Here is a 14,492-nt window from a genome sequence, read left to right on the forward strand (position 1 = left end):
TCCAAGCCAGGACAAAAATAAAAGAACTGTCTTTGGAGAAAAGTTTATTAGCTTGACATTTCAAAACAATACAGTATTTTTAAGTCAAAACTAAAGACAAAAGAAAGCACTGAATGTAGACTGGACTCAAATAATAAGATTTCTAACCCATGTATATATTCAATAAATGTAGGACCAGAAATTCTCCCATTTAAACAGGATCTAATCAGTCTTTTGAAGATTCCACATTAGCCTGCTGAGAGCTCTAGATTTCCCTGAAGAACGTGCACAACAGCAAGCCTCAAAAGCAACAGCAACTCGCTTAAGAAAAAAAACCCTCCACCACATGGAACTGCAGCACAGAAATACTGGTGATCAAGATAATCTAGGCTACCATCTCAACTCTGGCAGTAACTTGATTTCAAACAAGTTTGTGTAAAAGACAGGTGCGGCAATATATCCAAGTATAGTTTCTTCCTAGCCTTAGCAGTTTGTTACCAGATTAGGCCCTGAATCAGGAGTGCTACTCCAGGATTAAAAAAATAATAATGAAACTATGGCGTGTCAAATCTGAAAGAGCAAGGAAAAGGCAAACGTCTGTGTTGTAAAGGAAAAACCACAGTCAAATTCATGCAAATTCTACAAATCTGCAGGATTTAGCTGGATCACCGTAACAACAACTAACTACTGCCATGCAGAGATCCATCCGAACAAGTATTTTGTCACTGCATTGCTCACCTGATCTCTGCAAAATGGTTGAGAAGTTCCCACAAAGTCTGTTGACACAGAAAGGTGTCTTGTAAACGGGAGCCATCATCTAATTGTAATGCAATCCGAACCTGTAGGAAAAATACACTGAATTAATCTGAAAATTGAATGAAAACTTTTTTTTTCCCCACAACTTTAATACTTCAGTGATCTCTAGAACCTGCTATCCAAAAACCCATGACTTCCTTCTAAACACTCGCTACAAAGGATTACATTAGTTAAAAATGCAGATGGGTATTCAAGCAATTATTTTAGAAGTTAATATTTAGAATAGTTCTATTCTGCTATGAATATGAGTATTATATATGAGGATCTTATGAGAGACAGTGTCAAGGGCCTTACTGAAATCCAGGTAGACAATATCCACTGCTCTCCCCTCACCTACCAGGCCAGTCTTTTTATCATAGAAGCTTATTGGTCAAGCATGACTTCCCCTTGGTGAATCCATGCTGGCTACTCCTGATGATTTTCCTGTCGTTCATATGCCTGGAAATGGTTTCCAGGATTAGTCGCTCCGTTACCTTCCCAGGGATCAAGGTGAGGCTGACCCACCCGTAGCTCCCTGTGTCCTCCTCCTTGCCCTTCTTGAAGACAGGAGTGACATTTGCTTTCCTCCAGTCTTCAGGCACTTCTCCCATTCGCCATGATCGATCAAAGACTATCAAGAGTAGCCTTGCAGTGACATCGGCCAGCTCCCTCGTCACTCATGGGTGCATCCCATCAGGGTCCATGGACTTATGTATGTTCAGTTTGCTCAAGTATTCCCTGACCTGATCCTCTTCCACCAAGGGTATGTCCTCCTTGCTCCAGCCTTTCCCCCTGGTCTCTGGGACTTGGGATTCCTGAAGGTCAGTTTTGCTAGTAAAGACTGAGGCAAAGAAAGCATTCAGCCTTTTCCATGTCCTGTGCAGCCAAGTCCCCTGCCTTGTTCAGCAATGGGCCCACATTCTCCCTAGCCTTCCTTTTGTCACCTATGTAATTAAACAAGCCCTTCTTGCCGTCTTTGACGTCCCTGGCCAGATTCAATTCCACTTGGGCTTAAGCTTTCCTAACTTCATCCCTGGATGCTCGGACAAGGTTTCTCTTTTCCTCCCAGGTTACCCATCCTTGCTTTCACTCTCTGTATGCTTCTTCTTTGTGTTTGAGTTTGGCCAGGAGCTCCTTGTTCATCCATGCAGGCATTCTGGCATTTTTGCCTGACTTCCTATTTGTTGGAATGGACCGCTCTTGAGCATGGAGGAGGCGATCCTTGAATATTAACCAGCTTTCTTGGGCCCCTCTTCCCTGCCGTATCCTGAACTGAAACATATTCAGACAAAGGCCAATGCAAGCATCCCAAATAACGTGTCATCACAAGCAATTGAGATGTTCCATTTTACGCTAGCTGAAACCTTATAGTAAGGGTCTTCGCAGCTATATAAAATGAATTCCAATAACCCAGACAGGATTGATGCAGCTGCATAAACTAAAACACCAGCACAGAGCTCTGTTGACTTAAGCATCAATTTGCAGAACAACTTCCCTGGGGCAGAACAAACAGTATACTTGCACATCCACACAGAGAAACAATGAACATGGTCCAAATCTATCTTTGAGTTATTGAAGACCTAGCCAACTGTTATCAGTCCAAAGAGACTACATGTATGACTTGCAACTGACTAATGCTTCCTAACCACCAAATTTTGCCATACAATTTAAGACAGAATTAATCAAAAATCTCAAAAATAATTCTGGACATTCAGTTATCAAGTTCTTAAACACCTGCAGAAAAAGGCAAAGCAAAGCTAGCTGCCTATTCTAACAGGCCTTTTCCAACCTGGAAATGTGAACATTCAATCCATTAGCAGGTGCTCATGCAGATCCTACATATTCTTCAGAGAACTGCTCTCCCTCCCCCCCCCCCCCGCCCCCCAAATCCAAGGCATTTCTAAAATGAACACACACTGAGGACAGTCCTGGAGAACTTGAAACTCCTGATGGTCCCAATGGAAAAATCTAGCAGCTGACCAAGAGATGGAGAATGGCAGAGCAATTCAGGTGTTATCTTTACCTTCTGGAGAATATTCCACCTTCTTTTTCAAAATGTCTAACTCTATGTTTTCCCAATTAGCTCACCCGTCTAAAGAAAAGTTACAAAAAAATGTTCCTATTAGATAGAACCTAGTATCTCTAGTCAGCTATGGTTTTCTGAAGCCCACAGAAATTGGCCTTATTCAAGTCTGAGAAGGACATAAGCCTACGACATCAACAGAAGCTTTCTTTCATTCTGTGTTTTCATGTGTTCCTACCAACCATCTCAGTGCATCCTCTCTCTCTCTCTGAGAGTGCGAGATGCGTGTGCGAGATTTCTGTGCGAGCGGGGGGGGGAGGGGGGGGAGAGAGAGATGGGGAAAAACAGACACCACACACTCCAGCAATCGACTGTGATTTCCTTGGAGGAATATGTTTGTCATCTGTCTCTGCTCCTACCAGTCCTTGCAGGACTGCAAATTGTGATCTGCTGGAGACAGGAATTTTTCTACATAAAGGAAACAGTGGCATCATCAACAACTAGCCAACAGAACTAAGTCATTTCATCTCACCACTAACACAACCTCCTGGTTTCTCCTATGCTGGAGACGAGGCTTAGATTATTCTCAGCTACAGGAGAGCGATGACAGCTGACATGACCATTCTGTAAGAATCCAGCCCAGAAATTCAGACTACCAGTTGCATCAGTTTTCGGGCAGCAGTTCAAAGCTAAGCATGTCACGAAAGTCCTATTCAGTCAATTAGAAAAGTCTTTTTAAAAATCCCGGGCTCTATATAAAATAATAGAGACCAGTGCCAATTATCTTCTAAGTTTACAAACATATAAACAAAAGGGTAACAACTTTAACGCTAGAACTGTACTGATGCTACCCCTAGATCACCTACCATCACAAGGGGAATTTGTTCAATTTTTCAGTAAAGAACATCTTACGGGAATCAACGATTTTTACATGCGAAGGCAAATCCAAAAGCGTTCTATTTTAAAAATATCAGATTTGCTGAACAAACTCGTGATTTATCGAAACCTGTGTTCTGTCTCTAGGGACAGGAACAGGAAAGCACACCTACTTCCATGCACATTATCTCAATAAAAGGGACAATAACAAAAGGCACAGAACCAAATTCATCCCAACATTACTGCAGCCCAGCCTGCATGATTGAGTCTGCATCTCAACTGCCACTGTATGAGGGCATAATACTAGTGTCAGTTCTAGTCACAGTTATCCGGCTCTTTTAAACTTCCTACAGTATTTGACACTAGTTCCCTGTGGCAGGGAATTCTTTTGGTCAATTGTTCTGTACAAAGTATTTTCTTACACTGTCTGTAAAATTCTTCCAAGTGAAATCTCTGCTCTTAGTTTATGGGACAGCAGCTCTGTTTAGACTGCACTCTTCACAAGCATATTTGCTATATCTTCTCAACTCCATAAAATAGCAATGAGCACCCCAAGGGAAGCCTCGCTTCTCTAGATTCTTCTGTTGAAACACAACTAAAGAGTAACAACTTAAACTTTCATTAGCTCTTCTCTTTTGTGATCTAAAGTAGTGATTTCCTGTTATAACCCCTCTCCTACAGTGCACGGTCCTTCCACCCTTTCTGATATGCCGCACGTATCTTCGGGGCGGGGGGGAAGGCAGAATCACTGTTTTCCTTCAGTACAATACCTCCCAAACTGGATGCAAATGTCAGATAAAGTCATCACTGCACCATTTTAATAGAAACATTTTCCTCTGGAAGACGAACTCCATACCATCACAACTTTTTTTAACTGAAAATTTTAAGCAGATGCTACCAGCTTGTGGTATTTTTTTAACTAAATACGTCATTTGGAGCACAAACTTCTTTCTACCACAAAGTCAGAAAGAAAACATTAGTGCCAAAACAAAGCAGATGGAAGTTTTCAAGAGCAAAACATGGACACCAGTGACCCCCAAAACTACATTGCACACCCACAGTGAACTAGAGATTCCAAAACCCTCTCACACTACAAAGTTCACTTTTCAATGTATGTATCAGTTTACCTTTGTGACAGCTAAGGCAACTGCCTGTAACAAAATACCATTAACACAATTTGGCAGACAGACGTTAACAGATTAGTGCTAATAGACCTGAAACTTTCACAAAAATTGAGAAACTCCATATGAGGGAGTCAGTAAGAAGAGAGATGACTGTTAGTGATAGATAGACAAATTTTCATTGCCAGGCCACTTAAATAAGATCATACATCATTTTTACCACATAAAATGTTTACGCTCATTAATATCTATGCACTGTTTTAAGAATTATGCCTCCAGCTGTTATAGTGACAAGTATAAAAGATTTTTAAATCTCCTAAACGTGACAATAATTCCTACAGAACACGGCATCCGTAAGCCCTTTGCAAATTATACTAAATAGGGACATTTGGCAACTGCTAAACACAGCACACGTCACAAATAATTCTAAAGCTGTTTGAACACACTGTGAACAGCCATGCTGGGAAAGAAGCAAAAGAGAATCCTGTAAGAATTTGAGATTTAGTCAAAATCCAGAGGTAGACAACAGCAACTGAAATAGAAATTAGGAAAGGGAACCGAGTTAGTAGCTCAACTGCCGAGCAAAGTCATCAGCGATGTTTAACTTCTTATACATTCATGATTACTAGTTTTTCAGCTCCCCAAAAGATCTCCCTATCCTCCAGCACACAGCTGGAACTCCACCATCATACAGACTGTAAGCAAAGACTTCCAGCTACTAAATTACCATTTTCCACCACACCTCAACCAGTCTTTGGGTGGTCTTCCACTCAAGCATTGGCCAAGCCTAACCATGCTCTTGCTCATTAGCTCTGACGAGATCATACCCAGCACAACTGATAACTGAATAAATTGGGTCACATTGCGAAATGAACATACCGTGCTTCCAATTCCCACTCTGTTAGAGACTGGCACCATCTCCAGCTTGGCATTGTTGGGCAGTCTGGCAAATCTCCACTGTAAAGAGAGATCCAACACACTCCTCTGAAACCTAAAGAAGAACACAGCCCATGAGGACACCAGGAACCATCCTATACCACCTTCACATCACTTCAGGGACTGGCAACAATGCAAAGTCCAGGTACTGAGCAAGAGAATTCCCCGCAGGCTGAACAGAAGCCATAGAGCACGATTCAGCGATGCACAACTGGTATTTCAGAAAACAGTCATCAACAAAAATTATTCTGTATACCAAAAAAGCTGTAGTTTGCAGCAGTCACAGATAAAATACTCAAATACATGTTCCTCCTCAGGCTTTAGGAGATAAACAGCAACTGAACACATATTCAAGCCTGCTGTTCACTGTTAAATAAAAAGGTACTTTTTTTTTTACTGCCACTCAGACAAATAACCTCTTGGTTATGATACCGTAAAAGTATCCAGTCAAACCACCAGGTAAGAGAGGAATGAAGCCCTACCAGTCCGTGAGCTAGCAGAAGCGCGTGTGTGGCGAGGGACATCTTCATGGACGTGACACAGGGTCTCGGTATCTACCCCAAAAGCAAAGGGAACTTGGCACGGGGAAATCGGGGGAGACTAACTTGAACAAAACAGCTTTGTTGGAGAACAATCTGAACCCGTGGATCCCCCTCTCCCCAGGGGCGGCTGTGAATGACCTCCTCGTGCGTTACCACGCAAGACCCACACGGCTGCGGCAAGGACTGAAACGAAGACTGACCTCGGCGAGCAGCGCAAGGACCCCCGCACCCCCCCAGACCTCCGCCCGCCAGCCACACCCGCGCGCGTGCCGCGGCCCGCCCTCGCGGGACACGGGCAGGCCGCGGGCACCGGGCGTGCGCCTCGCCGGCGACGCGGCGGGCGGCGCGGGGCCCCGCCCGGCCCGGGAGAGCAGCCGCGGGCGGGGGCCTGTCCCACCGGCGGCGCGGCCTGCAGCCGGGCCCGGGCCGGGCGCCGGCCCCGCAGGGCGGAGGCGGCCCCGCGGTGAGACTCACTTCAGGCCGTACTCGCCGGGGCTGCCGCCCTGCTTCCTGCAGACCTCCTCGAGGATCTGCGGAGAGAACAGAAGCGTTACGGGCCGGCCCGCGGCCCTGCCGCCGCGCCTCAGCCGCGCCGCGCCGCGCCGCCGGCCGCCCCCGCCCCGGACCCACCTGGAGCAGCACCGTGCCGGGCCCCACCCGCACCGTGACCCGCCGCCCGCTGGGGGCCAGCACCGACACCACGGCGCCCCCCCGCCCGCTGCCGCCGCCGCCGCCATCTTCCCTCCCGCCGCGGCGCCGGCCCCCGCGCGGCTGGGGCGGAGCTGGGCCCTGGGCCGGCCCTGCCTGCAGGCCGCGCCCCGCCCCGCCCCGCCGCGGAGCCGAGCGGACCGGAGCCGGGCGGCAGGCCCCGGCCGGGCGGCTGCGGGCCGCGCTGCGCAGGTGGAGCGGTGCGGGCGAGTGGCGGCCTGGCGGAGCCGGCCCGAGGCGCGGCGGGCAGGCGGCTGTGCGGGGCCGCGGCCGGGGCCGGGACCTGGGCGGGGGCGGGCTGCCCGCCGCATCCCGGCGGGGCGGCATTCGCGTTTCCCCGGGTGCGAACGGGGCTTGCGGTCCCGCCGGCACTCGCAGCAAGGGCGGGGGAGCCGAGTGAAGGACGCCGGGCAGACAGAGCAGCGTGCGGCGGGGGCGCCCTCCGGGGCACGGGCCGTTTCCCTGGCTGGGGGAGCGGGGCGGGCGGGCGGAGGCGACCCCCGGCGCGGCCCGGGCCGCTGGGCCGAGGGGAGAGGAGGCGGATCCGCGGCCTGCGCGGGGAGCTGGGCGCGGGCCGGGGCCGGGGCCGTCCCGCAGCTCTGCGCAGAGCTGGAGGGGAGAGCGGCCGGCGCTCCCCGCCGCCGTTGGCAGCGCGCCGCGTCTGCCGCTGGGTTTCCGCTGCTGTGATCAGCCACCTGACCTCTGAGGAAATAAAACAGGTTTCTTCGTTGTACTTGGACCTTGTCTGGCAGCGCACGCGGTGATCCCCCGCCTCTGAGCGCAGCAGTCCTGCGAAGGTAGCAAACGCCGCTCTGCAGCAGGCTGCGTACGCGGCAGCCGTTCTTCGCCCCGAGTCGGAGGGTCTGTCCGGGGGGCTGGGCACTCACATGCCAAATTTACGGCAAGAACTCTCTTCTGCAGATTTAAGCTCCTGCCTCTTTACCAAGCAGGGATGGCAGTGACTAATAACTCCGAAAATACCTACGTGTACAAGAAAGGTACTCCTTGGCAAAATACAAAAGCTATGGCAACAACCACATTTCAGAGAGAAGGGGGGAGCGTCTTACTACGTTCCCATTGTCAGATGAGTGTCTAGACAGTGTCACAATCAGGACGCCGGTGGTAAGAAATGACAGCATCCTGCTGCCTTCGAAAGCCATTTCTTCTGGCCAAAAAAAAAAAAAAAAGAAAAAAAGGAAAAATGTTGATTGGGCATCTCATGATTAGTGTTGCAAACTCAGCCATTCAGATGAGATGACTGCAGCTAGGGAAGCAATTATCTCACGTTTTACGACACAAAATTTCTCAGAGACTTTATTTCATTTATGAGCTTCCCCTTCACTCTCAGCACCGGCTTCTCAGCATCAAGGGCACTCTCAGAGGTTCAACTACAGTCTGTTTTGTTTGCTATCATAAAAAAACTTTTACTTTGGGTAACCACTGGAATTTATTTAGCCTAAGTTGTCACCACATGCCAAATACTTTCTCTACTACTTCTATATTTATCATATATGTTAAGCTTAAGTCCCCATCGCCACCCGCAGCGCCCACAAAAATGTCTGCTTTGCTTGGCTTATAAAGGAAAAAGATCCTTTTAAGGAAAGACACTTTTGTAAAAGATAACACGTGCTCATTTTTACCATATCAGCAGTGTGAGAGGAGGGAGAAAAAGAGAGGATGGGAATTTTAATGATGGAGAGACGTCCCCTTGCTTATGCATGTGGATTCCTAAGTCCACCCAACACCATAACTGCTCAATAAGATGGAGTAATAGTAGTAAAGGATGTCCTGGTGTATAACGCGTTGTTTAAAAATAACGGTTAAAAATGTCTTTACATGTGTTCTTTCCATTCCCTTGGGAAGTATCATTGTCATATCACTTACACAGCTACAGCGTTCAGGATATTGCCATCCCAGTCCACGTCTGTAATTCCCAAACACATTAAAATGGTTTAAGTCGATGTATTTTACTTTCAGAGCTGGGACGAACAAGGGGTATATATATATGGCCAGTTACCACAGAACAGCTGGTTAGTAACTTCTCAGCCCACATCAGCTGAATGACTTTCAATCATATATCAATACCCTGTAAGTTGTCTGTGTGCAGGTTTGGGTTTTTTTTGCTATTTTAGCTAAGCAGCTATGGAACTTTCCGAATATAATCATGATAGCTATATGTGGAGGTATTACCACCATCCTCCTTTTACTTGTCAGTTCTCAGCTTATGTAGCGAAGAACTTTGTTCATGCTCTGAAATTCAGCATTGCGTAAGGAGGTTATGACTTACCGTCCTCTCGAGGATGCTCTTTTCTAGGAGAGAGGCCCACATCTTAGAAGAGCTGCTTAGTAAGAATGGCTACACTGGCTCACACCAAGGTAATCAGAACGCTACCTCTGACGGCAACTGGGAACAGCAGCAGAGCAGGAGACTGCGATTGTATTTTCCCCAGTATCAGCTTCCAGTTTTCAGCAATCTGCATCTTCTAGGCTTCCCAAGTCAGAGGTTGTGTCTTTACATCTAATCGTATCTGATGGATCTTTCTTACATGAATTTGCCCAGCCATGTTTTGAGCCCATCTGAGCTTTTGGCACCCACAGGATCATGGGGCAATGGATGCCACAGTTAAATTGTGTTGTAAGACAGAAGTACTTAATTTTGTTTGTTTTAGAACTTCTTCCTTGGTGTTCCCCAGCTCCTATTAAGAAACAATCACTAATCATTCTCTGATACCATCTCTGTAACATTCACAAGTCTAGAGACATATTTCTTATAATTCCCTACCTTTCTAATTGCCTTTTGCTGTAAAATATGTGAAGAGGCATGAGGACTTCAGGGCAAGTTTGTTCTGAAAGTTGTCCCACTTTTGCCTACAAAAGGTGCAACAAATATCTATGGTGTGCAAGTTCTTTTAGTCTTTAAAACAGGGTAGAGATCCAAAGCTCTGCAAGTATCTAACACAGAATGAAGCTATCCTGTCCTTCCACTAGTTGATACCTTCATAGAAGATACGAAGAAGAAACAATTAAAATGGCTATGTTAATACCAGTGATTACTCAGCTGCTGAGGTGGAGCAGCCATTCAATTTTAAAAGATACATTTTGGGTTTCATGGAGCCCAAAAAATTGGTCTCGTTTCTGGATGGGGGGTGGCTCCTATTTGATGTCTGAAGCAGGCAGCTGTTTCCTATTTTGCATTTGGAAGTGACACATCCCTTAAAGAAATGTTGCTCCTGTTAAAAAGACACCGATGTAATTTGAGCTGAACATTTCCAAGTTGCGGGATTAGAGAGATGAATCTAGTTTTTAATGGCATGTCATAATCAGAAAGTTGCATGGAGGTTAAGGGTCACATTTCATACCCAGAGCCGCTTCTAATCTCAAATATTTATCTGAAATTAGAAGCATCAGGAGAGAAAGAAGGGGGAGGTAACTACAACCTGGAGTTCATTAAAGTGCTGCAAAGAAAGAGGAACTCATTAGGGAATAGCTGAAAATACCCTTAACAATTCGGATTTCTGCCACTGTCAGGATCAAGAGGATGCCTGCAAATCTACCAGGTGAGCCTCAGCAAAACAACGTCCACCATGCTAAAAACTTTTCAGAAATTGCATTTCATTAGTGATTACAGTGAACAAACTGTAGAATGACCTTTCCCTATAATCACCTTTTAGGCAGCTAGCGCTTTGCATTAAATACATATCCCTGGCATTATGCGCGTTTGCATTCTGTCACACACCCACACAGAGAACAACGCATAAATTTGCTTCTCAATAAAGCATGGAAACCCCCCTTTTTTTTTTCTTTCAAATGGATAGGAAATTAACTGTGAACATCTAGAAATACGTTGTAACCGGTTCCAAAATACGATACAGAAAAATAGTTACTTATCACAGTAACAATGATTCCGGAAAGTATTTCCTCCTGTCCTCTGTACCAACGGTACCTGCTCCTGCTCACGCAGAGTCCTGGGGACATTCAAGAGGCTGCTTCCTACCAGAGCGTCACGCAGCGCGTTATGTTTGTACGAAGGGTATAAACGAGCTCCGTTGCCCTATCAGAGTCCCTTTACCCCCACCCGCCACCGATGTTAGAAGAGATGGCGGTAGCGTGACTACGCGAAAGCACGATTTTATCTGTTGGTGAGTGGTCTTCTATGGGGTAACTTACACCACACACACACACAGTTTTGATCAACACGAGACCCGAGACACAAGCCAGGGAGCTTCAAGCGAGCCAGGGCTGCAGAGCTGCTTAAATCAGGCGTGAGAGCTGGCTACGAAGGGGAACCATACCTGTGGCACAAGTCCTTGCACAGGACTCCAGGTGTAATCCTCTCGGTTTCTGATAGGGAAACATCAAAAGGGTAAGTCCTGGAGCTGCCTTGGTCCTGGCAGAGTACTCGGGAATTTCAGAACCATCCCATTTGCTATTGTATAGCATAGTCCAATATACTTCAACATATAGAACTACATTAGGACATACTGGAAGATATTATGCAGGATATTTCATTTTGAAAGGCATTAAATGAAAACAGCATCTCCCTTAACATTATTCACAATCATTAAAAATCTCTCGCTGGCCTCCTACGTGCCTTGCTCCTACCAATAAAAATGCCCAATCTTCAGTGCCTGGAGCCAGAGTCCGATTCTTCCACAGCTTTCTCTGAGCTTCCTTCCATACCGAGCCCAATCCATTCAATGTCGGGTGGCTCTTCTCAAAAGATTAAAACTTAGTGAACCTCTATGCTGAAGGACAGTATTATAAAATTCTCTAAAATCTGTGTGCACTTTGATGTTCCCTCAAGTTCAGTACGTCGAAGAGTTAAACTATACCAGATTTAAATGTCTAGACGTAAGAAAGCAGTCTGTCATGCCATAACCTCACACAGCCTTGCACTCTTCTTAACAGCCCGCTTGCTCCTTCATGACAGGTAACACGAACATTTTACTGGGCTTTGGATGGATGAAGAGTGCTCTGAAAGAAACCCTCCTGAGTTACCTGAACCAGGAGAAGTAAGAAAGCTGAAGGGGGCTCAGTAAAGCCACAACAGGCAAAATTTAAATTTCTTTGCTTCACCTCTTTGGACAAAGGCCCAAAGATCTGCAACTTTAACATGCATTCCTCTTTGCCCTAAGGTTCTTCATTGGTACATCACATTCAGTCACCCCTTAATGCACCAGCTGGTACAAGGGGCTACAGAGTCCAGTAACTGCAGGCCTCCCCAAAGAGAAGGAGCACAGAAACCAGGAAGAACGGAAGCCAGTCAGTGAGATGAACGGCAGCTAGGATGGAGCTCAGCAGTCTTATCCGTCCTGTTTTCTTGCTGTAGCTAGCGGAATATGAAGTCCTGGAGTTGTTTATGCTGACTGTGCCAGTGATCCTGAAGCACTCTTGAGGACTTACCGACTCATCTGTTCAGACTTTGCGCAAACTAACCAGTTTCCAGCCGCACCTCTGCTCAGGCAGCCGGACAAGCTCTCTAACTTGCTGTAACTAGTCCTAGTGATCAATTGCTCATACCTGTCATGGCCGGTGAGGAAGGGATGTTTAGGCCAGCGTAGAAAAAGGTATGATGATGCAGAATTGTGCTGGGACCAAAAATATATCAGGGGGTGAATGCAGTGCGTGTGTGGAGGGGTATGTTCAATTTAGTGGCTTTTCCTGGCTTAAAGATACTATTGGTACTATCGGCACTTAAAGAAAACATTTGGAGGTAAAAATCTGACTGAGGACAGAGCTAAGACCTGTGACTACATAAGAGTAATTGAAAGATTAAAAAAAACAACGTCAAGCAAATTGCAAAACCATGTGCTATGTACGCAGGAAATTCAGAGTTGAGGATACACTTAGGAAGTCCAAACATGCTAAGGTAAAAAATGTAGTTGCAGCAGCTGGACAGCCTTAACTCTTGCCCTACAAAACCCCCTCCACTTACTATTTTAAGATTATACTATTTTCACCTTTTCTGATCCCAGATAAGATTACATCTCCCGGTAAAGACAGACTGTTTCCCTGCTCCTCTCTGGAGGGCCGTCGAAGGGCGTGAGCTGTCCGTTCTGGCATTCAAACAAAGATGGAATTATTCAAAGTGTAGCATTTTCTCTGTTTTTGCTCGGTTTTTAACACTGAGGTCTGCGATAAGGACCGCATTTCTGCGACGTTCCTCGCTCTCACAGATGACAGGCACTCTGGCCACTGGGACTTAACACGGCTTTTTCTCCAGGATTCTTCTTGCAATCGCTGGACGTGTCCCAGCCCCAGGGACTAAGCAGGGAGAGCTGCTGGGGGATAAACCTCGTGAGCTGTGAAGAGCACCAAGGCAAACACACACACACCCCCCCCGCCCTGCGGCGCGAAGGCTACGGCCGGCCCGCCCGCCCCGGAGAGCCGCGCACGCCGGCCGGGGGCTGCAGGCGGGGCGAGGGGCCCCCGCGCCCGGCAGGGACCGAGCCGGAGGCGGCCCCGCCGCGGCTTCCGAGCCCTCTCCCGGTGTTCCTCTAAAGGCAGCCGGGGCCACCGCGTCCCCTCTCGCTCCCCGGCAGCAGCATCCCCGGGCCGGGAGCGACCCGCTGCCCGCCCCGGTCACCCGCGGGCGCCTACGCTGGACCGGACGCCGACGTCTTGGGCCAAACGACCGTCCCCCGGGCTTTCCGCTGCTCCTCGCGGGCCGCGGCCAGGCTGGAGCCCGGCACCGCGGGGCAGCCCCCACCCCACCCCCGCCCCGAGGACTCCGCCGCCACCCCGCAGGGGGTGCCCCGCACCGACGGCGGCCGGCGGGCGCGGGGCCGAGCGCTGCTCGGGGGCGCGGGGGCGGCACGTCCCGCGGGGTGGGGCGCGCAGCGCCGCCCACGCGGAGCCGGGGAGGGGCCGCCGTCGGGGCCGCGGGGGAGCGGGGGAGGGGGGTGCGGGGGGTGGCGGGGGCCGGGGGCGCCGCCGCGGGGGGCTGCCACGTGCGGGCCCGCGCGACCCGACCCCCCCACGGCCGGCCCCGGCCCCGGCCCCGGCCCCGGCCCCGGCGAGCGGCCGCCCCGCGCCCCCGCCGCCCTGCGGGCGAGGCTGGCGGGCGCCGCCGGCCGCGGCCGTGGTGCCGGCGCCGGCAGGGGCGGCGATGGCGGCGCCGGCGGGCGCGGGGCGCGCCCCGACGGAGCGGCCCGCCGTGCCGGTGCGGCGCGGCGCAGACCCCCCGCTCCCTCCGCCTCGCTCCGAGGGGGCGGAGGGCAGGGCAGGGCGGGGGCTGGCCGGCTGCTGCCCCACGCGGCGCCCGGGCTGGCGGCGCCCCCGGCGCGCTCCCCGCGCACTCCGTGCCCCTCTGTCATGCTCGCCGCCTGGGAGCGGGCGGCGGGCTCCTGCGCCGGCAGCCGCGCCGCCGAGCCTGCGCCGCCGGCGCTGTCCTCGCCGCCCTCGCCGCCCGCCGCCGACCCCCGTCCCCGCGGGCGGCGCGGCGGGGCGCGGCGGAGCGCGGGCGGCGCTGCCCGCCGCCGGGGGCTGGCTGCCGCCGCGGCGAGCGGCGGG

General features: G+C 49.8%; 1 protein-coding gene across 3 annotated transcripts in view; it reads right to left on the reverse strand.

Annotated features, from left to right (window-relative positions):
* Positions 1 to 6,931, reverse strand: part of ASPSCR1 (ASPSCR1 tether for SLC2A4, UBX domain containing) — a 46,496-nt gene extending 39,565 nt beyond the window's left edge. For 2 of the 3 annotated variants that reach the window (XM_050908223.1, XM_050908222.1), the window contains exons 1-3: positions 6,213 to 6,242; positions 5,674 to 5,785; positions 718 to 818 (exon numbers count right to left, since the gene is read on the reverse strand). In XM_050908223.1, the coding sequence (XP_050764180.1) occupies positions 718 to 818; positions 5,674 to 5,712 (140 nt within the window). In that variant the 5' untranslated portion in view covers positions 5,713 to 5,785; positions 6,213 to 6,242. Of the gene's footprint in view, positions 1 to 717; positions 819 to 5,673; positions 5,786 to 6,212; positions 6,243 to 6,746; positions 6,803 to 6,902 lie in introns of those variants that run through there. The other variant, XM_050908224.1, reaches the window with a different exon arrangement.
* Between the last annotated feature and the right edge of the window lie 7,561 nt (positions 6,932 to 14,492).

Source organism: Gymnogyps californianus, chromosome 19 (genome assembly GCF_018139145.2).
Source record: "Gymnogyps californianus isolate 813 chromosome 19, ASM1813914v2, whole genome shotgun sequence".
Taxonomy (NCBI): domain Eukaryota; kingdom Metazoa; phylum Chordata; class Aves; order Accipitriformes; family Cathartidae; genus Gymnogyps; species Gymnogyps californianus.